This window comes from Arvicanthis niloticus, chromosome 26 (assembly GCF_011762505.2).
Source record: "Arvicanthis niloticus isolate mArvNil1 chromosome 26, mArvNil1.pat.X, whole genome shotgun sequence".
NCBI lineage: Eukaryota > Metazoa > Chordata > Mammalia > Rodentia > Muridae > Arvicanthis > Arvicanthis niloticus.
This window is the reverse complement of record NC_133434.1, coordinates 8,455,260-8,480,010: the sequence shown is the minus strand read 5'-3', so window position 1 is coordinate 8,480,010 and position 24,751 is coordinate 8,455,260. Positions and strand designations below refer to the sequence as shown.

Sequence of the window (24,751 nt, the reverse complement as noted above, 5' to 3'; positions counted from 1 at the left end):
TTTGGATTTCAGCTATTTGATCATGGAAAACCAAGTGGAGCAGTAACAGAAAGAACAAAGTTTAGGACAATTAGGAATTTACAGTAACATGATACATTGTTTCACTTTCCCCAGTAATCTTCAAAAGTGTTAGAAAGTGGGGGTACTCAGAACAAAGTAACCAGAAAACCCAAAGGGTCCTAACTGTTGAAATAAGGTTTATGTGCGAATAAAAAAAAAAAAATCTTTCATCACCAATGTTTGAATATTGTCTTCCTTTCCAATGTTTCCATGCCCAAATAATAACCTTCCAAACTATTTACTTCTGCACAAACAGCATAGTCTACAGTATAGATGGGACGGCTGCTTTAGAATTCACATTCATTTTCTCCTCCTTCCACTGACTGTTAACACTCAAGCCCGACAGGTCGAGTAATGTGTTCATATTCAGCTGCCTGCTGTCCGTCCATTGTTATCTGCCTGTTACGGTTTTACTGGTGATCTTGCCAACTTCAAATGCACTTTCCTTTTTGTCTGTGCAGTCTTCCACGGCACTGAAAGTGACACTGTTTTGATAGCACCTTATTCACTTTAGGCTGGTTAGCTATTATCTTACTACATTTGGTTTGCCAGTGACACAAGCTTCAGCACCCAAAGCTTGGTGGGATGTCTAGCGCATACTTAAAAAAAAACAACACAGGCAGTATTTTAAATAATAACTATATCACGTAATATGAATAATGAAAACTGCTGCTAGAAAATCACTTCCTACAGAGCAAGCCTGGGGAAAATGACCTCAAAGAGAAACTGAGTAGAATCGAAGACAAAAATAGTCCTAGTTCAAGTCTTGAAAATTGGTTCTTCTAAGTAGTCAGAGACCAGCGACAAAACGATTTGTCAAGTAACAGCCATGAAACAATGCACTATGATGTGTAGATAGACAGGAGAAAAGGGCAAACGGCGAACAGTGCTGAGAGGTTAAAGCAACTTGTTTCAGACATGCCCATCGGCATCCACTGTTTTACACGACTGCTGATCGTCTGTTTTTCAAATGGTTAGATAGAGTATAAAACGTATAAGATCTATTTGGGAGACCCTGTAAGAGGGGGTGCTTAGTCGTTTGGTTGCTGCCACAAATGTAACACTGTGGAGTACAAAGAGAAGCACACTGGTGCTTCCCCTTCCCCACAAGATTTCTCAAGAAATTTAAAAATACACATATATGATATATATATATATGTATATATATCATATCTCTAATCAAATTATGCCATGTATACCATAGACCTGCTTGCTGTATAAGCAACTTGGTAATTCATTGTGTGAGATGTCTTGCAGTCTCAAAAATATTAGGCTTGATACAAACATTGATCTAAATAGTGATTAGCGGGGTTGACAAACAGCCCCGAATAGTTTAGTGCTTGTCTCAGAACGTTTTGCATCTCCACAAACATAATGTGATGCTCTCATTACCTGGATGAAGCCTGTCTTTAACGCAGATGAAGCATCTGAAATGTTTAGTTCATGTTTACGTGCTTATTTTAACAGGAAATGCTGCCATCGGTAGCCAATGATGTGGACTTGTCACATTGGTATGGGAAAGTTGGGTAGAGACACTTGTTTCACAAAGGTGATGAACTTAGTCTTGCTTTTGCCTCTGGTCCCATCCTAGCTTATCTTTGCCACTGTGTCCTGCTCCTATACCATTTCTCTAAACACTTAGAAAGTTAGTTAGACATCATTTATATCGCAACATTAAAGTAGAAATGAGAATGTAATGTAAAAATCACCAGCCAGCCATCCTGAAAACTGTTTTATTATGGGAAATAAAGGCGAAATTAGGAAAATGTCTAGAGGAACATAATTTTTAAGTAAAAAAAAAAACTCTTCCAATAGAAATGTGGAAATAATAAATGACATAAATTTGAAAATTCATAGAGTGACGTGTCCATGGGTGTTTATCATATTGCTTTGTCTTCCCATCAATATGTTCAAAACATTACACAGTAAAATTAGAAAAGAAAGCGTTCCATACTGTTATAGAGTTAACAGTGCAGCAAATACTATTTATTTCAGGTTTTTATATTAATAACAAATTAGAGGAAATTGTTTATCAGGCCAGGATTTAAAAACAGACTTTTTTTTTCTGAATCTTTCATTGCCATACACAAATGAATAATTAAAAACACACAGATAATTCCAGAACAATGTCAGGTAGTACTGAAAGGTACAGATGGTCAAGTCATAGTGCCCAGGTTACACGCCGTGCTTGAATTTGTGATCTGGGCACGGAACCATCCTTTGAGGACACAGTGTGCACATGGACAATGCTCCGGGGCATTTCGGATCGTGGTGGTAGTGAGATAACTTGGATTGTACTCTCGGTCATCTCTTGGTCTTTACTTTCTGTATGGGGCACACAGAATTTCATGCATGCACATCTATTCGTGGTCTGTATGAAACAGAAGATACCTAGAGACAGAGAAGAAAGGGAGGATTAGTGTACCATGCAGAGATGGAAGATCACTTCCTTCAAAGCATTTAGAAGACTCTGACCACTGAACTTTGTGAATACTTCTCAGCTTTAGTCTGAGGGAGTGGAATATTCCCACAGTAGCTTCAGTGATTTTCAGCTCCCTTGGGAGGGCTCACTCTGAATGAAGGGGTGCTTCTGCCTGGGTTCCTTGGGGGAAAGTGCAATTCTTATAAAATTCTAAGGCTTCCCAGGAGAAGGGGACCCCCTATCTTGGTGGGTCTCTCTGGTATCAGCTACTGCTGATAGCTGTCTTGTAATTACATTGGCACTACATTGTTTTCCTTGGATCCCTGGTCTTCTGTTAACATAATCAAATACCTGTTCTCAGCCATTGCCATTGTCATTGGTGGTGTCTTTCATGATTTATATCTGCCCTTAAGCTGGAAAGGTACTAAAAGCACTGAAAAGGAGAAGACAAGGAATGCTCCTGGAGGCAGGCATACATAGAGTATCATGACCAATTTCAGCTTTCTGCTACTAAGAACTCTATTTAGAGAGTTAGTCCAGGTGAGTTTTCATTTTTTTTAAAGTACAGGCTTTGGTATATTCGCTGATTCTCCATTTTTGTTATTTTCTATTCCTCTCCCTGGATGTTGACTGACCCTTGTCTCTCTTTAAGGGCCCTGGGGTGGGGAGGATACTCACCACAGGTCAGAAAGAGGGCGATCGTTAGGTAGACAGTGAAAGCTATCCATTTCATCTTGTAATTAACGTAGTACACATACTGTCCTTTATTTAGCTTGTGATGATACACAATAATTGCATAGAACAAAAGGCAACCTAGTGTCCAAAAAGGAAAAGTTTGATTTTTGGGGAAGTTTAAAACCATCAGTCAAGTCTTCACTCCCATTCATCCTATGGTGATAGGAACAACCTATCTCGGCCAGCACAGCTATTCCACAGAGTGAGCCTAAGTTAGTGATAGATCTAATTCAGAAACAACATGTCCCCTTGAGTCAGAGAATTGGAAAGCTTAGCTATGTAAAGATTGCAGACTGAAACCCGCAAGCCATCATGACTTCCATCCATTCCAACGGAGCCAGGAAGTTACCTGCGAAGAAACTCAGGAAGCCAACAAAGAGATGCGCACACTTATTTTGAGAAATCATGTAGGTGAACTGCAGACCTATGATCAGGTTTAGGTAGATGGCAATGTTGAGCGTTATCATCATCATCTGTCGGATCGACTCCAGGCTTTCTGTTGGGAAGCAGAAACTAGATTGAGAGAAGGATATACATTTCTTCCAGACCCATTTCCACAATCGTGTAGGTCAAACTTTCATGAGGGTCAAAAAAAAAAAAAATCAGAATACAGAGGAGAGAAAGGGAGTAAAGAATAAAGAGGCAGTGTATTTGAGACAGAAAAACCAAACCAGCAGAAATTTAGTGTCTTTATGAGAATCTTTATAACTCATTTTGTATTGTACCAGCCCATCTGCTCCTAGTGTGCTAAAATCCATTATCCTTTAGGCCAGTCATTTTCTTCATACCCCCTTGTGTTCAGCTACCCTACTGCTACTGATCAGGTTTATCAAAAGTTCAGTGCTTAAGCCAAGGTGGTGGCTCATGCCTTTAAGGTGGAGGCAAATGGATATCTGTGAGTTTGAGGCCAGCCTGGTCTAGAGTGAGTTCCAGGATAGATAGGGCTACACAGAGAAACCCTGTCTTGAAAAGCCAAAACAAAACAAAACAAAACAAAAAAACAACCAAACAAAAAACCCCCAAACAAACAAAAAGCAAACCAAACCAAACAAATACAATAAAAAATCTCCAAACCAAACCAAACCAAACCAAACCAAACCAAACCAAACCAAACCAAACCAAAGCAAAACAACAACAACAACAACACAAACAAAACTAAAAACAAAACAAAACAAAAACAAACAAATAAAAAACATCGCTTAAACCAGTGAGACTCAATTTTTTCTCCCAAACATCTACATGGTGAAATTTTTACAGCAAATGGCTTACAGTTGCCTGAGAAAGTTGAAGTTGATCAGCTCAGTCAAAGAAAATTTCTCTTCTACCCACCACTTTCCAAAGCATAGTTCTGACCTTCAGGCCAAAAAGAAGGACAGCATCCCAGCCACGGACTGTGGGTAGTTTTATCCTTTCTCAGTCTGGGAACCAACTCCACCCAGTTTTCCATGATGAGTCCTGCTACCAGCAGAAGTATGGCCCCAGAGGAGAAGAATATGTTGGCAGCCTGGATACTTCTGTTTGGGATGTGCATCACTGTGAATAAAAATTCCTACTAGAGACTACCACTAATGTTTTACATGTCTTTGATTTGATCAGTCAGAAGATGCAGGATGAACTCTGGATGCTCACTGACGGCAGAGACGTTGGCAGAGACATCAGTAGAGGCAGAAGCTGAAGTTATCCGAAGAACAGAAAAGATAACTTCCTCTTTTTTACCATTCTTATATAAAGGGCAGACTTGTCAGAGCAACAAACTGCCATGGAATCCTCTGTCCGTTGGTTTGACCCTTGACCTTGATACCTAGGGCATTGGAACAACCAAGTTTCTTTGAGAAAGCTGTAATGTGGTAAGGTCTGATCTCTCTCTCTCTCTCTCTCTCTCTCTCTCTCTCTCTCTCTCTCTCTCTCTCTCTCTCTCTCTCTTTCCCCCCTCTCTTTTTCTCTCTATGAGATCAAAAATAGACTCCAAAGACTTGATGGGTTTAACTAAAGAAGCTCTAGTCCTGTACGGCAGTTGGAATGCTTGTATAGAGGTTAGTGACACTCAGTGGAGTCTGTGAAAAGGATGAGTCTTTTGGATGAGTCAAGGTCTTTTGGATGTGTGATCAGTTAGTTGGCACCATAAGAGGTAATGCCCATTAGACATTTTGGATGTGTTGTAGGACCTCAGTAAGGACCTTCAATAAGGTTCCTCAAGGAAACCTATTAATTAGCCTTCAAGGGAGACTCAAGCTCGGAAACAGAAACAAATTGTCCTGCTACACTGGGCTATTTCATCCCACTGTCTTCTATAAGGTGTAAGAATCATTTTCTGTCAGAACTGCCTTTGTAATGTGGCAGAGAACACATTTTGTGGAGTCCTTGAGGAGAAAACCATGCGTGGCATGCACTAGGTTTGCATCCAGAGGGATGCTCCAAAACTCCCGAAATGCTTTTTGCTGAGCTAAAAACGAAACTGTCTTGACCTGCTTCTTTCCTTCCAGTTTAAAAAAATTTCCCTTTATTGAAAATACTTGTTTCTCATATAGAGGTTCCTGATTATTGTTCCGTCCCCCCTCCCAGCTTCTCCTCAGAATCTACTTCCTTCTTGTCTCAATAGAAAAGGCTTCAAGGCGATAACAACCAAACAGGACAACATGAAATACAATAAGATGAAACAGAAACTTTCACATTGAAGCTGGACCCGGAAACCCAGCCGAAGGAAAAGTGTCCCAAAGTACAGATGCAAGAGAAAGAGACCTGATTGCATTCACAGGAAGGAGTCCCATAAAAACACAAGCTAATAGCTACAACATGTGCAGAGGACCTGGTGCAGACCCATGTAGGCCTACCCACAGAATTTCCTTCTATGTTTTTTAAAATTTCATAACAGAATCCTTTTTTGGGAGGGGGGGTTCTGAAAGGGCCTCTTTAATTGCCTCAAATACATTCTCTTCAACCCAGAGCTGGCTACATATTATTTGATAGTAACATATTTCCTTTATAGTTTTAACTTTAAAAGGCAACATTCCAGATCATATTTAGTCTAAGTAAGACTTTATGGTTAAGAGAAAAGACTTAGCACCTTAAGTTTAAATCTTGGTTCTTCCACCCTTCAGTAATGATCCAGTTTTAGAGGTAATGATTTTTATCATATAAGGATTTTATAAAAAAAAAAACATTATTACGTCAGCAAAGACTTCAGGTGTACAGCACTTGAGGAGACTCTGGCAGATGGTCAATAGTATCTGAGCAGTAGCTGCTAGGTTCCTTTGGGTTCTTTAAGAGGGGAGTTCTGTGTAAATCTGCATGAAGGCAGTTTACTGTAAAGAATGCTGGGAACCACCTATTTTGGTGTATAACAGTAATGGGTCAGAGCAGAAATGGATGGAAATGCAGTTACAATAGGAGAAACTTCCAGAACTCTGGGAACACAGTTTAGTTGGCCATTCTAGTGAAGCCTAGAAGATAGTACTTCTGGATAATGGAGACCTGGCACAAGAGATTTCAAAGAGAAACTGAGAGAGAGGTAATATTTTCTCTTAGAACCTGGAAACTTTCTGCCTGTGTCTTGAGAATTTACTTTAGTCTAAATTAAAAAGCAATGTACTAATTTTTTTGGTGGAGGACATTTTTATTAATTAAGTAATTAATTAATTAAATAAGTAATTTACATCCTGAACCCTCCTCCTCCTCCTCCTCCTCCTCCTCCTCCTCCTCCTCCTCCTCCTCCTCCTCCTCCTCTTCCTCCTCCTCCTCCAGGTCTCCATCTTACAGAGTTCCTCCCATGCCATCCCCTTCTCCTCTCAGAGGGTAAGGCTCCCCTGGGTATCTCACCACTCTGGCGCACCAAGTCTCAGCCTGATTAGGCACATTTTCTCCCACTGAGGCCAGGCAAAACAGCCATGAAGACTGAGCTGCCTGTCTGCTACATATGCGCTGCGGGCCTTGTTCTAGCCCTTGTATGCCCTTTGGTTGGTGGCTCAGACTCAGAGAGCTCCCAGGGGTCATGGCTTGTTGACGATTTTCGTCTTCCTGTGGGGTTCTCATCTACTTCAGGGCCTTCAATCCTTTCCTCACATCTTTAAAAAGTGTCCCAGACCTCCATCTAATGTTTGGTTATGGGTATCTGCATCTGTTTCAGTCTTCTGCTGGGTAGAGCCTCTTAGGGAACTGTTATGCTAGGCTCCTGTCTGAAAGCATAACAGAGTATCATTAATAATGTCAGGGATTAGTGCTTGTCCATGGGATGGTTTTCGAGGTGGACCATTTTTTGGTTGGCCTTTCCTTTGGTCTCTGCTCCATCCCAGTGTTTCTTGTAGACAGGATAAGCTTTGGATTGAAAAGTTTTGTGGGTTGGTTGATATCCATCCACTAGGGGTCCTGCCTGACTACATGAGGTGGACTCTTCAAGTTTCATGTCCCCACGGTTAGACATCTCGGCTGAGGCCAGAGTCTCCCATATGCTAGGTCTCTCCCTGTCCCTTAGTTTGCCTCCTCATTCCCCTCCCTGTCTCTCTCCCCTCTTTGACTCTATTCCCTCCCTCCCTCTGTCTCCCATGACTATTATTTTAGCCTTCTAAATGAGATTTAAGCATCCTTGCTTGGGTCTTCCTTCTTGTTTAACTTTTTTTGGGGGTCTGTGGGGTGTATCATGGTAATCTGTACTTTATGGCTAATATCCACTTATCAGTGAGTACATACCATGCATGACCTTTTGCGTCTGGGTTACTTCACTCAGGATATTTTCTGGTTCCATTCATTTGCCTACAGAATTTGTGATGTCCTTGTTTTTAATAGCAAAATAGTATTCCATTATGAAAATATACCACATTTTCTGTATCTGTTCTTTTGTCGAGGGACATCTCAGTTGTCTCCCATTTCTAGCTATTATGAATAAGGCTGCTATAAACATAGTGGAACATGTGTCCTTGGGGTGTGGTGGAACATCTTTTGGGTGTATGCCCAGAAGTGGTGTAGCTGGGTCTTCAGGTAGAGCTATTTCCAATTTTCTAAGAAACGGCCAGATTGATTTCCAGAGTGGTTGTACACATTTTCAATCCCACTAGCAATGGAGGAGTATTCATTCCCCTTTCTGGTGGGATACATTTGGTTAAAAAATTCTTCTGGAAACTTCTACCCTGAGGTAGTGTCTGAAGGTATTATTCCATTAAAGAGCACAAAGCAATCAAGAGTTCTGCATCACCATAAAACCACGACAAAGAGCAGCATGGCAAGATATTCCCCATGGTGCAATAGTGGCACATCTGTGGTGAGGGTAACCAAAGCTGTCTAATTGAACTTAAAGTCCATTCAATAGAAGGACTTTCATGGTGGATACTGTAAACCTAGTCAACTGCCTGTGTCTAGTGAGGTCACGCACCCTAAAGAGAACCCACTAATGTCACTTTTCTAATCCCATACCTGTTTAACCACATTCTAAATACTTAGTCTTAGGCTCATACATGCATGCGGCTCTTACCACTCACCAAAGAAGCTCCTTGTTTTTAGCAGATGGAGACCATTACAGCAATTACAACTGACCAAGATGCAGACAACAACTGATCTAGGAATACTCATCCAGGGTTGATCCATCTACAACACCCAAAGCTCAGGGAACATCATTGAAAATGTGGCGGGAAGGTCATAAGAGCCAGAGGACCAGGGTGTCTGCTATAGACAGTGTCTTCTATATATGACAGAGAAGCTGTGCTCATGACCCCTGAATACTATGGTTACCCAAACAGGACCTTCCTAAACAATGACATCATCAGTTGATATCCCAGTGTGGATTGAAGAAAACCTCATAAGGCCCTACCCTCTAACTCTGGTTCTCAACCTTCCTAATGCAACTCCTTATGCTGTGGTTACCTCCAGCTATAAAATTATTTTTGTTCATACTTTATAACTGTAATTTTGCTATGGTCATGAAAAAGGGGGGGTCTCAACCCACAGGCTGAGAACCACTGCTGTAGGTCAAGAGCTACAGTCAATAAATGGCATCTGAGAGAGAAATACCTGATCTTCCCAGGCCGGAACTCTCTGATAAGTTACCCAATCTTTTCTTTTTCTTTACAGAAGCCGGATATGGCTGTCTCCTGAGAGGCTCTGCCAGAGCCTGACAAATACAGAGGGGGATGCTCGCAGCCAACCATTGGACTGAGCATGGGGTCCCCAATGGAGGAGTGGGAGAAAGGACTGAAGGTGTGTGTGTGTGTGGGGGGGGGTGTGCTGGAGAGATGGCTCAGCTGTTAAGAGCACTGACTGTTCTTCCAGAGGTCCTGAGTTCAATTCCCAGCAACCACATGGTGGCTCACAACCATCTGTAATGCCATCTGTAATGGGATCTGATCCTCTCTTGTAATATGTCTGAAAACATCAACAAGTGTACTAATGTATGAGAGAGAGAGAGAGAGAAAGAGAGAGAGAGAGAGAGAGAGAGAGACAGAGAGATAGAGAGAGAGAGAGAGAGAGAGAGAGAGAGAGAGAGAGAGAGAGAGGACTGAAAGAATTGAAGGGGCTTGCAACCCCACAGGAAGAAAAAACAATATCAACCAATCAGATCCCCCTCCACCAGAGCTCCCAGAGACTAAAGCACCAAGCAAAGAGTACACATGGAGCGACCCATGGAGCGACCCATGGCTCCAGCCGCATATATAGCAGAGGGGATGGTCTTGTCAGGCATCAATGGGAGGAGAGGCTTTTGGTCCTGCGAAGGCTCAATGAAGCTTGGGGAAGCCTGAGGAAGGTACGGGGCAAGGACTGCCGGAACCAAAGGGGTCAAGAACACCAGAGAAAGACCGCAGACTCAAATAACCTGGATGAACTTACCATCAGGGAGCCTGCATGGGTCTGACCTAGGCCCTCTGAATCAATGTTATGGTTGTGTACCTTGTGGGACTAACAGTGGGAGCAGGGGCTGTCCCCGACTCTTTTAATTGCCTTTGGGACCGTTTTTTTTTCCTCCTCCTGGAGGACCCGTTGCCTCCTCCAGCCTTAGTATGAAGGGTGGTGCTTAGTCTTACTGCAATTGGAAATGCCATATTTGGCTGATATCCACGGGAGGTCTGCCCTTTTCTGAAAAGAAATGGAGGAGGAGTGGATGGGGGGGGGCATCGTGGGATTGGGGTTGGACTGGACGGGGGTGGGGGAGGAACCACATTCCCATTCAGGATATAATACATGAAAAAAGAATAAATAAAAAAGTACTGTCCTACTGAAACAATCCATTTGCTTTTGTGTATTATTTTCCCCTTTCTGTTTGTATGCATACATGTCAAAATGTGGATGGAGTAAAAATTTTCATGTTACGTATAATTGGTAGTATGAGCAGTTAGAAACAGTTTTAATAGATCCACAGTTCATTGTGTCAAGTGTGTTTTGACATGTCCCTGTGATGTATGGGTCATGTTCGTGTTCGCCTGTTATACATCAGTGGATCCTGAAATGAGATGGAGTCTGAGGAACTAGATGGTTTCATGTTCTCATTGTTGTCTTTTCCAGAAGATACCTAAGGACTGCTACTAATAGCGGCATATTTATGTTAATCTCTTCATATTTTATAAAATAACTCTTTGCATATTTTTTTTTTCAGTTTTGGTGATTTTGTTTTTATGTGATGCATTCCTCAAGGATGACTGAAGAGATTAATTGTTTTGTATTTCCATATTTAAGAAGGTGTTATAGATGCTGGCTGAAGTGGTGCATGCTTTTTTAATCCTAGCATTGTCAAGAACAAATTTTGCATATTTCTTGTGTGGCTTTCAAAAATATAAAAACTTGAAATAGAATAAACTTCATTTTATATCAATATTGCTGATGAAGACACCTTGGCTTAGAGAAGTGAGATAACCTGGCCAGAGAACACAAAAGGTAACAAAGTAGAGGAAATTTCCCCATTTCCTCCCACCCAGCAACCCCCTATCCCATCCCCCATCCTCCTGTTTCTATGAAGATGTGCCCCCACCAACCACTCCCACCTCCCCACCCTGGAATTCCCCCACACTGGGGCATCCAGCCTTCACTAGACCAAGGACTTCCTCACCCACCTATGCCCGACAAGGCCATCCTCCCCTACATATACAGCTGGGGCCATGGGTTCCTCCCTATGTGCTCCCAGGCTGGTGGTTTAGACCCTGGGAACTCTGGTTGATTGGTATTATTGCTCTCCCCATGAGGCCACAAACCCTTTCAGCTCCTTCAGTCTTCTCTCTCACTCCTCCATTGGGAACCCCATGATCAGTTCAAGGGTTAGCTGTGAGCATCCACCTCTGTATATGTCAGACTCTGGCAGACCTCTAAGGAGATAGCTATATCAGGCTCCTGTCAGCATGCACTTCCTGGCATCCACATCAGCGTCTACCTTTGGTGACTGCACATGGGATGGATACCCAGGTGGAACAGTCTCCAGATGGCCCCTCCTTCAGTTTCTGTCCCACACTTTGTCTCCATATTTGCTCCCATGAGTATTTTGTTACTCCTTCTAAGAAGGACCGAAGCACCCACACTTTGGTCTTCCTTCTTTATGAGCTTCATGTGGTCTGCCCAAGCATATTCACTTGCAAATGTTCATTGCAGTGAGTTGTTGGTCTGCTTCTAGGCCTGTGGCTTCTGCTATACCATTAATACTGGACACTCCCCAAGACACCCTTCGGATTGCCTTGAGTCATGGAGATCCTGCAGCTTTGTTTCTGCAGGACTAGCCCATTTCATGCTCCAACAGCTTACAAATGGGGTAAATGTTTAGACGGGCCATCTCAAAGCCCTGGATTAGTGCCTGGTCAGTAGCTAAGTCTGTTCTGCTCTCCACAGCTTGTGCCACTAGGACCAACTCTCCCAAACCCATGTCACCAGGGCCAGTTTTACTGTGCTGCCCAGGGTAGGGGTGGGGCCAGCTCTCGAGTGCTGCAATCATCAAGGGGCTGCTTCATTTCTTGTCTCCAAGTTCCTGCCCTGGCTTAGTTTAGTGATGGGTTGTTACCTGGAAGTATAAGATGAAATTAATATTTTTTCCCCAAATTTCTTTCAGTCATGGTATTTTGCCACAGTACAAGAAATGCTGAGTAAGATATCCACAGAAGATTGGAGGACAGATATATATATATATATATCTATCCAGGGCTATTTATACAAGATCTCCTGTAGCTGGAAAACCTAACATATGAAAATAATGTCACAAAGAATCAACATCAATCATGGGGGACTTACATGAAGGACCCTGTCCTGTCTGCTGGGCCTAAGGGAAGAAAGTGTACATGAACCAATAGTATACACACCACACATGCTGATGGAGTATCTGTACACTTGCATGTTAGTCTACTTGGTCTTTGACTTCTTTTCTTTCTTATTCAGGAATCTTCCTGAGACAGAAACGAAGTCCTTTAGAATAAGATTTCCTCATGTGCAGAAGTAGGTGACAGACTTTGCTATACTGCAAGATTTCCTGACTCTCTAATTCAGTGAATATTTATGCCTTTGATTAGGCTTATTCTTCCCAATCAGCTAGCTTCTACATGCTATTGTACAGCAAATAACGAACAATGTTTCTCTCACAGATCAACTACTTGCATAATGAAAGAACACGTATGCATATAGTCACGATAGGCTGATAGAAAATTTTTCTTTTATTATACGTTGTTTATAGCATGCATAATTCATTTGCTCCTAATCTAGAACAGATCTCTGTGAAATCTGCTGGGAGGACACATGGAAATAGAACAGATGGTTACTTAGGGGATTTCATTTTAAAGATAAATATTTTCTGCCCATAATCACTTCCTAGTCTCATACCGTACACTGTGGTGACTCCTCAGCAGGCCTTACAGCAGGCAGGGAATGGAAATGAGAAGGCTGAGGGAAAAATGAAACTCTGCTTAGCCTGATTTTATTGTGACTTGTGCTAGGCTAGGACTTGTAGCGTCTGGTCCCGATCATTTTACTTTAGCCGTATCTAAGCACAGCACAATTTTGGGGGAAAAAAGTATTCAGATGACAATTAACTTAGTCCCAAATGCACAACGATTTAAGATATGTTTACAGAGTACATCTGGCTTCTTTCGCAAGAATGGGTACTGTTGACTCAGAGAGAGAGAGAGTGCCCAAGATTTAGGGTGTAGGGTGCTTGAATGAGGTGAACAGTACAGCTGTGGGTGTCAGCATTGGTCTGGTTCTAAGATAACATAGAAGTCACTTAGGCTGTTGTAAAGCACAAGAGAAATTACTCACAAGAATGGATTTTATGGTCTAAAGGTAATCCTCAAGATTTAGGGGAAAAGGGTCTAAGGTAAGTAAAAACATAAATTCTGGGAGATCGGGGCAGAGCCTGTCTCATCAGACAATAAAATTTGTAAAACTACATCATTCCTAAAATTCCAGGAAGGGCAGCTACGTGACTGATCTCACTGAAAAGGTCAGCTGAATGTTTAACTCTCTTGGCTTCTCTAGGGCTTATCTGTGTGCACAAGGTCTTTGTATCCTTTAGTATAAACCTAATCCAATTTCATTTTGTTAAGAACAGATACAGATTTTCCCCTGCTGTTTCCCATAATTGGTGTTTCCTAGTTGACCGAGTCCATAGACTAACCAAGTATCTGTGTTTAACCTTTCTTTGACTTCCTTAGGAACTCTAGGACTCTCAAGGCCACTTTCCCTTGCCTTCTCACATGACTGGATTGTGTGCTTTGCTACTCTCTAGAAGGAGGTCATGTGAGAAGATGCCCGTGGGAGCTTGAGTCATCTTGATGTGGGCGTAGACAATTCACAGCATCCGTTTTGCATTTTACTTACTGGGATCTGGCTTTTGGAGGTCACAGAGATGACACCAAGCTGAACAGGAAGAGGAGGCTTTCACATTTACCCGAGCATGATACACACTGCCAGGAATCTGAGATTGTATTTGATGCCCTTACAATAATTGACTCGCTTAACATACTCTCAACTGTATTTTAAATATGTTGATAAGTGGCCTGTTTGTTTACAAAGACAGAATTGAGTTCTTGAAATCTTTGACACAAGAAAGAAAGTTCTGTTTATACAGCTGTTAACACAATTAGTAAATGGGACCTTATGAAACTAAAAAAGCTTCTGTACAGCAGAGGATACCATTATTAAAGAATTACAGCCACTTACAAAATGGGAAAAATGTTTAAAAATTATATATGAGGTAGAGTGTTAATATGTAGAGTATATAAAGAAGCAAAGAAAAAAAAAACCCAGAGCAAAAAACAAAAACAAAGCCCAAAAAACCCCTCCAAACCCCCAAACCAAAAAACAAACAAACAAACAAACAAAAAAACCCACAAAAAAATCCAAAAACCTCCCAAACCTCGAGCATCAAGAAAACAAACAACCCAATAAAAAATGAGGTATAGAACTGAGCAGAGAATTCTCAAAAGATGAAACATAAATGACTGAGAAAGCTATCAGGGAAAGGTATATTAAAACTACTTTGAGATCTCATTCTAGCCCAGTCAGAATGGCCGTGATCAAGAAGACAAATAACATCTCGTGTTAATGTAAGAATGAAAGGGGGCAGGGTGGGGGGGACACCAGGAAACAGTGTCTTCCACATACTACAGGACTGACTTACAAATGGGCTCACAGAGATGTTGGAGGCATGCACAAGACCTGCCCAGGTTCCCAAAGACCAGACAAAATCTCAGCACTGAGAAGGAGACATGGACACAAGGTCCTGCCCCTAACCAAGAAGCTAGCTGCAGTGTGTATCTGCTGGGAAAGGGGAAATCAGTTTGCGCCAATGGAGTGACACCCAGGTATATCAACCACACTCCAGGGTGGCCTTCAAGCCCAGGAGTGGTTAGCCAGCAGAAAATGGGCTGCAAGGTTTTTGTGTATCTTTTTTTATTTGTCTTAGGGTGTTTTATAATGTTTTGTTTAAAATTTCACTTTTGTTTTTTTAAGAGAGAGAGAGGAGTGGGGACAGAGGACATGAAGTTGGGTGGATCGGAAGTTGAGAGAATGTGGGAGGAGTTAGGGGAAGGAAAGTTATATGTCTGTGCTGGCTATTCTTGACTGTCAACTTGACTAAAGTCTGGAACTAACTAAAGCCTAGTGGCTGGCTACACCTGTGAGGGATATTATTTTTTCTTAATTAAATCATTTGAAGCAGGGAGACACACTTTCAATCCAGATCTTTTTGAGGTGGGAAGATCTACCTTTAACCTGAGCCACACCTTCTGCGGGCAGCCCATATAGAAGATGTGGAAGAAGAAAGCTTGCTCTCTTTACCTGCTCGCTCTTACTCTCACTAGGAAGTTCATTCCTTCACTGGCATTAGAGACTAGTTCTTCAGGATTCTGGCGCATACTGAAGACTAGCTGTGACATCCAACCTTGTGATGGATGTCTGAACTATTATTGTTTTGTTGGACCTTCCATTGGTAGACAGCCATTGTTAGCTTAGTTGAACCACAGCCTATAAGCAAATACCATATATATGTATATATATGTGTATACTTATACGTATATGTGTACGATGTATATGTATACATATATATATTCCATATGTGTATCATGTATAGTCATTCTCCTCTGACTAATACAGTGATTAAAAATATATTGTATGAGAAACATTTGAAATAAGCGGTAAAAATAACTAGAGGATTCCTCTGTGTACGCCGTTAACAGGAAGAGTAGCATAAGAAACAATAGACTCTATTGCAAAAAAAGAAGCGAGAGAGGCAGAGCTTCAGAGATTCCGTAAAGCCATGACACAGAACTGCAATGGCTGAGAAAAAGATGAGTGACTCATCAGAAAGAAGAAGCTGAGCTGTGGGGCTCCACAGCCAGGGAAGAGAATCACAAGCCTCAGGCAAACAACCAGGTGTCCCGGTGAAGAGAGACTGGCAGTCCTCTGTGTAGAACAAGCTCACGGCCCTCACGCACCTCAAATCAAGTTGATAGAACTTGATTTGCGTCCTTCAGAGGGCCGTCAGTGGAGAGAAATTCAATCATGCCACCATGTGAGGCAGAGCGCTGTAGGTGGGTGCCATCAAGAGAGGGAGTCTTTTGTTAAGACTCAGTTCCTTGGGGGCCTGGGAATAAGAAACAGATGTGAGCCAGGGAGCTAGAATGGAATCTGCCACAATTCCTGGGTGAGTGGCATCCCTAGCAGGCAACTGTAGGGAGAAGGAGTGCTCTCGAAGAGGCTCAGTCAGTGCACAGTGAAGCACACAACCCTGCCTTCGGTGGCCCGGAGCTGATCTCATGGACTGGGAATGACATTGTAGTTTAATAGTCAACCCCGATGTAGAACCCAGGAACACTGACGCTGCATTGCTCCATCAGGGTGATGATCTTGAGGATATTAAGAAAGGTGGTTCACTTGTACAGACCTCAGTGCTCTGGTGGATCCCATGCTGGGAGATGCTCTCCAGCTGGATCCGGAGTGACACCAGGGAGTCTGACCTGTAGAAACTCTGGCTGGTGTGTGGCAGAAGTTGCCCAGCTCCCAGACTGCAGAGCCAAGTACAGCCATCCAAAGACGTCCTGGTGTGCAAAGAAGGGAAGTGACTAACGTGAGGAAACTCAAAATGTCACTAAAAGCTTAACAGAGGGAAACAGGAGGCATGGTGCTGAAAAAGAAAAGAAAGAAATGTTCTGGAGAACGTCAGACACTTGCCCAATGAAGACACAGATGCTGCAGAAACCACAGGAGAGATGGGTTTCCAAGCTCACCCTTGCCTGGCCTATGCATTTGACTGATACCACTCTCTAAATTCCAAAGACCCAAAAGGAAGCAGCACCAACACATCCTCCCTCCCTCCCTCCCTCCCTCCCTCCCTCCCTCCCTCCCTCCCTCCCTCCCTCCCTCCCTTCCTCCTTCCCTCCCCTCCCTCCCCCTCCTTTTTTTTTTTTTTTTTTTTTTTTTTTTTTTTGCTACTGTGACTCTCTTTTCACTATATCTTTAGTGGTAACTTTCCTTTATTACACAGCTTTCTTTTTTCTCCTCCTTCACATATTCATTTAGTTTTGTTCAATGGATGTTTTTAATATCTGGCAATCTGATTTCTTCACATTTTCTTGATCTCTTTTCTCTTTTTTTTCTTTTTTGCTACTTGCCTCCTGTTTCTCTCTGCTAAGCTTTTAGTGACATTTTGAGTTTATCATTTTGATTATTTTGAAAAACTTTGTTATATTTTGTAAGGCCCCTATTAGCTTTATCTAATTTCATTTTTAAACACTTTCATTATTGAGAAATTTGTTTGTCCCCTCAGTTTTTTTATTCTTCTTTTTGTAATGTCTCAGTCTTTTCCAGGCCACAGCATTCTTCTCAATCATTTTCTTTCACTATTTAATTTTATTTTTTCTTAGTAGAAGAGATAAAAGAAAGGTGACCAATAAAGTTAAAAAAATTAATGAACATATCTCAATAATATGTTTAAATGTAAATGGCCCCAAATAATCAACAAAGATTGATTATTATGTTTAAAACACAATATCCAACTGCCTGTTGCCTCCCAGAAGATAACCTCACAAAGTCACCCATAGATTAAGAGTCAGACACTCAAGATTAGAAAGATGGCTCAGGAGTTAAGAACCCTTACTGTTCTTGCAGAGGACCTGGGTTTTGTTGCCAGCACCCACATGAGGTGGCTTTCAATTTTCTGGCAGGAACACATACATACACATAAATCAAAGTAAAAAACATGTCAGAGGCCGATAGGGAATCTATCAAGCAAACGGAAGCTAGCAGTACAGGGGCAAAGTTATCATGATATCTGAGAATATAGTCTTCTAATGAAATCTAGAAGAGAAAAAAAAAACACCAGCGTATCATAATACAGAAAGCAACTCCTCAACAATTGCAAATACATATATTTCAAATGTCAGAGCATCCAATTTCATAGAACAAACACCAAGGCCAATTTTTAAAAAAAGGAAGAAGTCAAAAGATAAATCTTTTCAGATAACATGATTTTGTACTTAGAAAATCCTGAAGACGTGACCAAAAGACTCTCAGACCCAATAACACATTAAACTAGCAGGATATAAAAGCGACAAACAAAATCAGGAGGTTTTTTGTTTGTTTGTTTTGTTTTCTTTTTGTTTTTTTTTTTATACCAATCATGACTTGCTGAAAAAAAAATCCCATTTACTGTAGCTTAGAAATCAACCTAACTAAAGCAGCAAAAGATCTATTTGTACAAGACAAAATTTAAGATACTGAAACAAACAGAGAGAGAGAGAGAAAGAGAGAGAGAGGAGAGACAGATGAAGACGTTTGGAGATGGTAAGACTCCTTCCTTATGGATCAACTAATACTATACAAACAACTATGATACTGAAAACATCCTACTGTTTCAACACAGTCTTCATCAAAATTCCCATGACTTTATTCACAGAACTAGAAAAACAATCCTAAAGTTCATATGGATCTTGAATAACTAAAGCAACCTTAAACAGAAACCATGATTCTGGAAGTACCATAATATATGATATCAAATTACATCACAGAGCCATAGTAATGAACACAAAACAGACATGTAGACCAACGGCGTAGAATAGAGGACCAGGAATAAATTCTTACAACTACAGACACCTAACATTTGATAAAAATCATGAAAAATACACCTTGGAAATAAAGAGATTCCTCAATAAGTGGTGTTGGGAAAACTAGGTATGTTCATGTAGAAGAATAATTCCAACCTGATGTCATTCTCTTTGTGTAAAAATTAATTCAATGTGGACCAAGACCCTAATGTAAAACCAAAAACACCAAAACAGCTAGAGAGAAGCATTTTAAGATACATGCAGAGGCAAGAACTCTCTGAAATGCTCAAGAAACAATCTGAAGAATTGATGAGATGCTAAAGACTATTGAATGAATTAAAAAAAACTTTGCATATCAAAGAAAAACATCACGGGAGTGGAACAACAGCCTACAAAATGGGAAAACACAAGATTTTCCAACTAAACATTAGCCAAAGTATATGTAACAAATAAAGAAACGCAAAAGCTAAACACCAAAAACCCTGTATCCTCCAATCAACAATGTCACAGTAAACTGACAGTTCCAGATGACGATTTATAAGTTGACACTTTTCAAATGAAAATATAAAAAGGGCAAGAAAGTGTGATTTGAAAATGTGATCAGCATCTTTAGTCACCAAGAAAACACAGGTTAAAATTGACTTTAGAGACTATTTCCCCACCTTGTCAGAAAGGCTGTTACTAAAAAAGCAAATAGCAAATGCCGGCAAGGCTTTGGGAGAGAGCAACAGATATGCACTCCTTGGAGGAGTGTGAATTGGTGTGGTCACTGTTAATATTATGGTGGAGGTTCCTGAGGGAACAAAAACTGGCATACGATATGGCTCCTCTGTATCACTCCTGGGCATATTTCATACAGTACAAAGAGCATCTACATCACTGTTTATTGTAGCACTTCTTATAATAGTTAAGAACTAGAACCAGCCTACATGTCTATCTAGAGATACATGGGAGAAGAAAATATGGTACATACACAGATGGTTTTTTCTTGGCTGTAAAAAAAAAAGAGTATTTGTAGAAATATGGATGGAACGGAAGAATATTGTTAAGCAAAATGAGCCAGACTCAGAAATAAATACTGCATGTTTTCTTTCATATGTAGAATCTAGGTGTATGTGTGTGTGTGTATGTGTGTATTATAAGAATACATACCTATAAGAAGTTTTGTAGGTATGATACCTCAAAGGGTAGGATGATACTCAGTTAAGGAGATACGGATGAACCCAAAGGCATGTTTATTTCAGGGTATAGTTTAACACCAAAGTAACAGAAAGAAGGGCCATAATGTATTTATTTTTCTCCATGTCCTAGAGATTCTGGTTTTCAATGTAGTAGATACTTCATCATGAATTATGAGATAAGTCATAAATATTTCCAAAGCCAAATTTAGTTATTTTTCCCTCCAATCTCAACAGTTTCAAGTACACGTACTGTTTAAGATTACCTAAAAAGGCTCACCCAAGGATCATGAAGCATTCTGCCAGATATCCCAGAGATCCATGACTAGAAACAAGAGGCCAGGTCTGTGTCCCTTTGGGGCATGTTGCTTTCATGGTTATTAGATCTGGAAACATGGAACAAGTTTCTTTATCTAGGAACCACTCAACCTTCCTGATGCCCTTCATATATTCGTGTTTTCTGTGTCTTTGTTTCTCTGTTCATATCCCTTTCTATATCCCCAATATACCATATCCCACCAGCCTAACTAAATCCACTCTACCTTTAATGGTATAATTTGTAATCTCCTACATCTACAGTAATGAGGTTTTCCGTTTCTGAGGTCAAACAGCACCTAGGAACAGATAGGTCCTTCCTAGGATGCTTCAGGATTGAAGAGCGTATCCCAGCAGGGTATGTGTTGGACAGGGTCTAGACCCCCAGTGGGTTGCTAAATCTCGAAGGGAGTGTTTGGAAACTATGCACAGTGTGCCTAATCTATGATGGATGCATGAAATGATCTGCAGTGCAGCTTGGGACTAGATCTTACAAATACACAGGGTGCGGAACCCCAGGAGAAAAGAGACCTTTGGGATGCTTGAACTAAGATCCCTTAGCATTTTATTATCTGTTGCTGTTTAGATAGTTAAGGAAGAAGGCATAATTAGTCCATATTTACTTCTTAGAGGAATAGGGGAAGAGAAGAGACTCACCTAAAGCCACCAGGAGGAAGAAGGTGAGTTTCAGAATTATGATGCTCATACTGTCTATTATAACACGGCCTACAATCCACTCACAATTGTCCCCGTGAGCTCTAGAGTCTTGGCATATTTGTGCCCAACGGAGTCAGTGGCAGGAATGGAGAGAAGATGCCATTAGATTGAACTTCAAAACATACTTTTCAGAATTTATAATATTAGATCGAGTCTGTTCATACTTTTGTTCTTATTTAGCTTATAGGATGCTTGGCAGTGTTTCTAAGTTTTATACATTAAAAACTTCACAAAGACTACATTTTGAATCAGTGACTTCCCTATAAGTCTTAGAGATGTGGAAAGAACTATTATTATTGTTCTTTTGTTAGCCTCTGTATTCATAATGAGACTTCAGATCTAGAAAACATATGTATTTACAATAGATTAGTCTTTATAAGGGGCTATTAAGCACTTTAAGTTTGGTTACTTTTAATCAATATGCCCCATAAGTGTGAAATACACTATTTACTTCAAGACTTGTCCAGACAGGTTTTCAAGTGAAGCTGATGTTGATGGGCAGAGGACTATTTTGAATAGAAAGGACATAAATGTGGAATTTCTGTGGGAATTAGAAGCTAACTGGCTTGAATAGAAGACAGAAATACGTAGGACACTGGAACAAAAAAAAAGATTCAGGGAATATGAGAGACATTTCACTTTGATAGCAAGAGCAGGGGATTGTGGGAGAGGGTGTGTATGAGATATGTATTGAGAATTGTTAGTGTGCTTGTGACACTAAGGACAGATTGAAGACGGGTGTGAAAACATCCATTAGATAAAAGATGAACTAAACCCAAGACTATGAATCTTGCTGAATGTCCCTTTTATTTGTCTTTCTATACAGTCAGCATTAAAACTCTGCACATGTGTAACCTACCTGCTAAGGGATAATGGGAAAGGAACAGGCCATGGGCAATTGAGTACCCCCATTTGCTCATGATACAAAAGGAGTATGCCCCATAGAGGTGAACCTCACTAAGAGAACATCTGTTGGATATCCTCAAGTTCCCTTTCTTCTGAAAGACAGAGGGTTAGGGGAGATAAGAATTTCTTAAATCTTTGGAAGTTCAGGTAGCCAAATAAAGTGTCCTTAATATTAGTAACTGATTGGAAACTAAAAGAAAACAGTTTCTTGAAGCCGTGGAGCCACATAGGTTGAGAAAATGATGCATTCAAGCCCAGAACACTGCATGTACTCAGCGTCCACACAGGGATGTGGTCAGCACAAAAACTAAGGAAAAGGTAGTCATCTCTCAGAGACAAGGCCTTGCTTGACCTGAGGGCAAGCCACTCCAGAATGGTACCATTTTTATCTCTTCATGAGAGGACAAGAATAGACAAGGCATGCTCTTTGGAAGCCTCTAGGCAGAGATACAGATCTCTGGGTTGCTGATGTTCCAGTAGTGGAAGTGACGAAGGAAGTCTTAGCCCAGACAGTAGTTGAGATCAAGAAAAGCTGAAATGGCTTTGTGTGGTTAACATTCTCCCATCACCCATTAAATGTGAGAAAGAATAAACTTCCTGTCAGGAAAACCATTTAAAGTCATTTTTTAAATTATTTAAAGTATGTGAAAAATACATGCAGAACTTGTTTCCTGAGTATGTATCTACCTACCTACCTACCTACCTACCTGCCTACCTACCTCTATCTATCTATCTATCTATCTATCTATCTATCTATCTATCTATCTATCTATCTATCATCTATCTATCTATCTATCTATCATCTATCTATCTATCTATCTATCATCTATCTATCTATCTATCATCTATCTATCTATCTATGTATCTATCTATCTATCTATCTATCTATCATCTATCTATCTATCTATCTATCATCTATCTATCTATCTATCTATCTATCATCTATCTATCTATCTATCATCTATCTATCTATCTATCTATCTATGTATCTATCTATCTATCTATCATCTATCTATCTATGTATCTATCATCTATCTATCTATCTATCTATCTATGTATCTATCATCTATCTATCTATCTATCTATCTATGTATCTATCATCTATCTATCTATCTATCTATCTATCTATCTATCTATCTATCTATCTATGTATCTATCTATTCCAAGTGGGCTATTATTAAATACATCTGGAAATATTTTATGCTATGTAGTCCTTCAGGAGAATGCCTTCATGTTCTCTAGAATCACCCCTGTCCCAGATTCTGGATTATTTTGTCCTTCACTAGGAAGAAGCCTAGGAGCAGATGGTGAATTGTACTGGTGGTTCGTAAAATCGTTGGCAGGAGGGTGTATACCGACTTCCCAATGTACATACTTACCCTTTGAATTTTATGACACAAGCCTTTGTCTTCACAGCTAGACACACCTGGGCTCTGAAAGACTAGAGAGTGACTGGGATTCTCCTTCATTTGACAATTATTTTTTCTCATCTTTACACATTGCTCAGAGGAGAATGAGCATAAGGAATCACTCCACGGTGTCTGAGTTTCTCCTGTTGGGGTTAACTGAGGAGCCGGCACTTCAGCTGCCCCTTTTCTGCCTTTTCTTGGGGATTTACATAGTCACGATGGTGGGAAATCTCGGCATGATGGCAGTCATCAAACTGAACTCTCAACTTCATACCCCCATGTATTATTTCCTCAGTAGTTTGTCTCTTTTAGATTTCTGCTACTCTTCTGTTGTTACCCCCAAAATGCTGGTGGGGTTTTTAAGCAGGGATAAAGCTATCTCTTATTCTGATTGTATGGCGCAGCTGTTCTTTTTCTGTATTTTTGTCATCTCCGAGTGCTACATGTTGGCAGCCATGGCCTATGACCGCTATGTGGCCATCTGCAGTCCATTGCTCTATGCTGTCATCATGTCGCCCCGGGTCTGTTCTCTTCTGGTGGCTGCTGTCTTTTCAGTGGGCGTTACCGATGCTGTGATTCATGGGGGATGCCTCTTAAGGTTATCTTTCTGCAAATCCAACATCATTAAACATTATTTCTGTGACATTGTCCCTCTTATTCAACTCTCCTGCTCCAGCACTTACATTGATGAACTTTTGATTTTTGTCATTGGTGGATTTAACATGATAGCTACCAGCCTGACAATAGTCATTTCGTATGGGTTTATCCTGACCAGTATCCTCCGCATCCATTCTAAAGAGGGCAGGACCAAAGCCTTCAGTACCTGCAGCTCCCATCTGACAGCCGTTCTTATATTTTATGGGTCTCTCATGTCCATGTATCTGAAACCTGCTTCTAATGGTTCTCTCATCCACGAGAAAGTGACCTCAGTGTTTTATACCACAGTGATTCCTATGTTAAACCCACTGATCTACAGTCTGAGGAACAAGGAGGTAAATAATGCACTGGTGAAGCTTGTAAGAAGAAAAATATCTTCGTAATAAAATGTGCTTTTTACTAAGATGTGTTTATGTGTTGCTAGTTGTGTCTATATGCAGTCGTTTATATACTCTGACTCCTTCAAAGCGATCTGAGCTGGGCTGTTTATGTAACTATACTACACACACTCACATGGCTGAATTATACACACCTAATGTTAATATAATGTAATACAGTAAGTATAAAAGCAAGCAATAACACATATTTTTAAATGTGAAGTTTCAGATCACTACCAGAATTAAATAACACTTTATTTTTTTAATCCTTTTTTTTCCTAAATCTAGTTTCAAGAGAGAACTAAATAAACAAAACAACAACAACAACAAACCACAGTGTACTGCATAATAATTTAAGGAAAACAAAAACCAAACAAAAATGTGTACTGTGACAGAATTCACCACAAAAATTTATAGGAAACGAGCAGGTCGTTTGGGTGTGTGTTTACTGTAAAAGTGCTCATTAAAATTTAATGCCTTATTTTAG

The 24,751-nt window shown here is 40.6% G+C and overlaps 2 protein-coding genes across 2 annotated transcripts; one reads left to right on the top strand and one right to left on the bottom strand.

Annotated features, from left to right (window-relative positions):
• Positions 1-1,780: 1,780 nt before the first annotated feature.
• Tmem225 (transmembrane protein 225) lies at positions 1,781-4,987 on the bottom strand. Its single transcript, XM_076924536.1, has 4 exons — positions 4,571-4,987; positions 3,567-3,713; positions 3,161-3,295; positions 1,781-2,451 (listed from the first exon to the last, which is right to left on the bottom strand). The coding sequence occupies exons 1-4, from the start codon at positions 4,746-4,748 to the stop codon at positions 2,222-2,224; spliced, it is 690 nt and encodes a 229-aa protein (XP_076780651.1). The 5' UTR covers positions 4,749-4,987; the 3' UTR covers positions 1,781-2,221.
• A 15,815-nt stretch (positions 4,988-20,802) lies between these two features.
• Or8d4 (olfactory receptor family 8 subfamily D member 4) lies at positions 20,803-24,290 on the top strand. Its single transcript, XM_076924535.1, has 2 exons — positions 20,803-20,878; positions 23,238-24,290. The coding sequence occupies exon 2, from the start codon at positions 23,335-23,337 to the stop codon at positions 24,268-24,270; it is 936 nt and encodes a 311-aa protein (XP_076780650.1). The 5' UTR covers positions 20,803-20,878; positions 23,238-23,334; the 3' UTR covers positions 24,271-24,290.
• Positions 24,291-24,751: the final 461 nt, after the last annotated feature.

Bases quoted from the DNA above. Each gene is read 5' to 3' on its own strand.
- Tmem225 (XM_076924536.1), bottom strand. From the start codon at position 4,748: ATGCACATCCCAAACAGAAGTATCCAGGCTGCCAACATATTCTTCTCC. The intron at 3,714-4,570 runs GTCAGAACTATG...GCTTCCCAACAG, and splicing joins TCCTTCTTTTTGGCCTGAAG to AAAGCCTGGAGTCGATCCGA. The intron at 3,296-3,566 runs GTAACTTCCTGG...TTTGGACACTAG, and splicing joins CTTCCTGAGTTTCTTCGCAG to GTTGCCTTTTGTTCTATGCA.
- Or8d4 (XM_076924535.1), top strand. From the start codon at position 23,335: ATGAGCATAAGGAATCACTCCACGGTGTCTGAGTTTCTCCTGTTGGGG.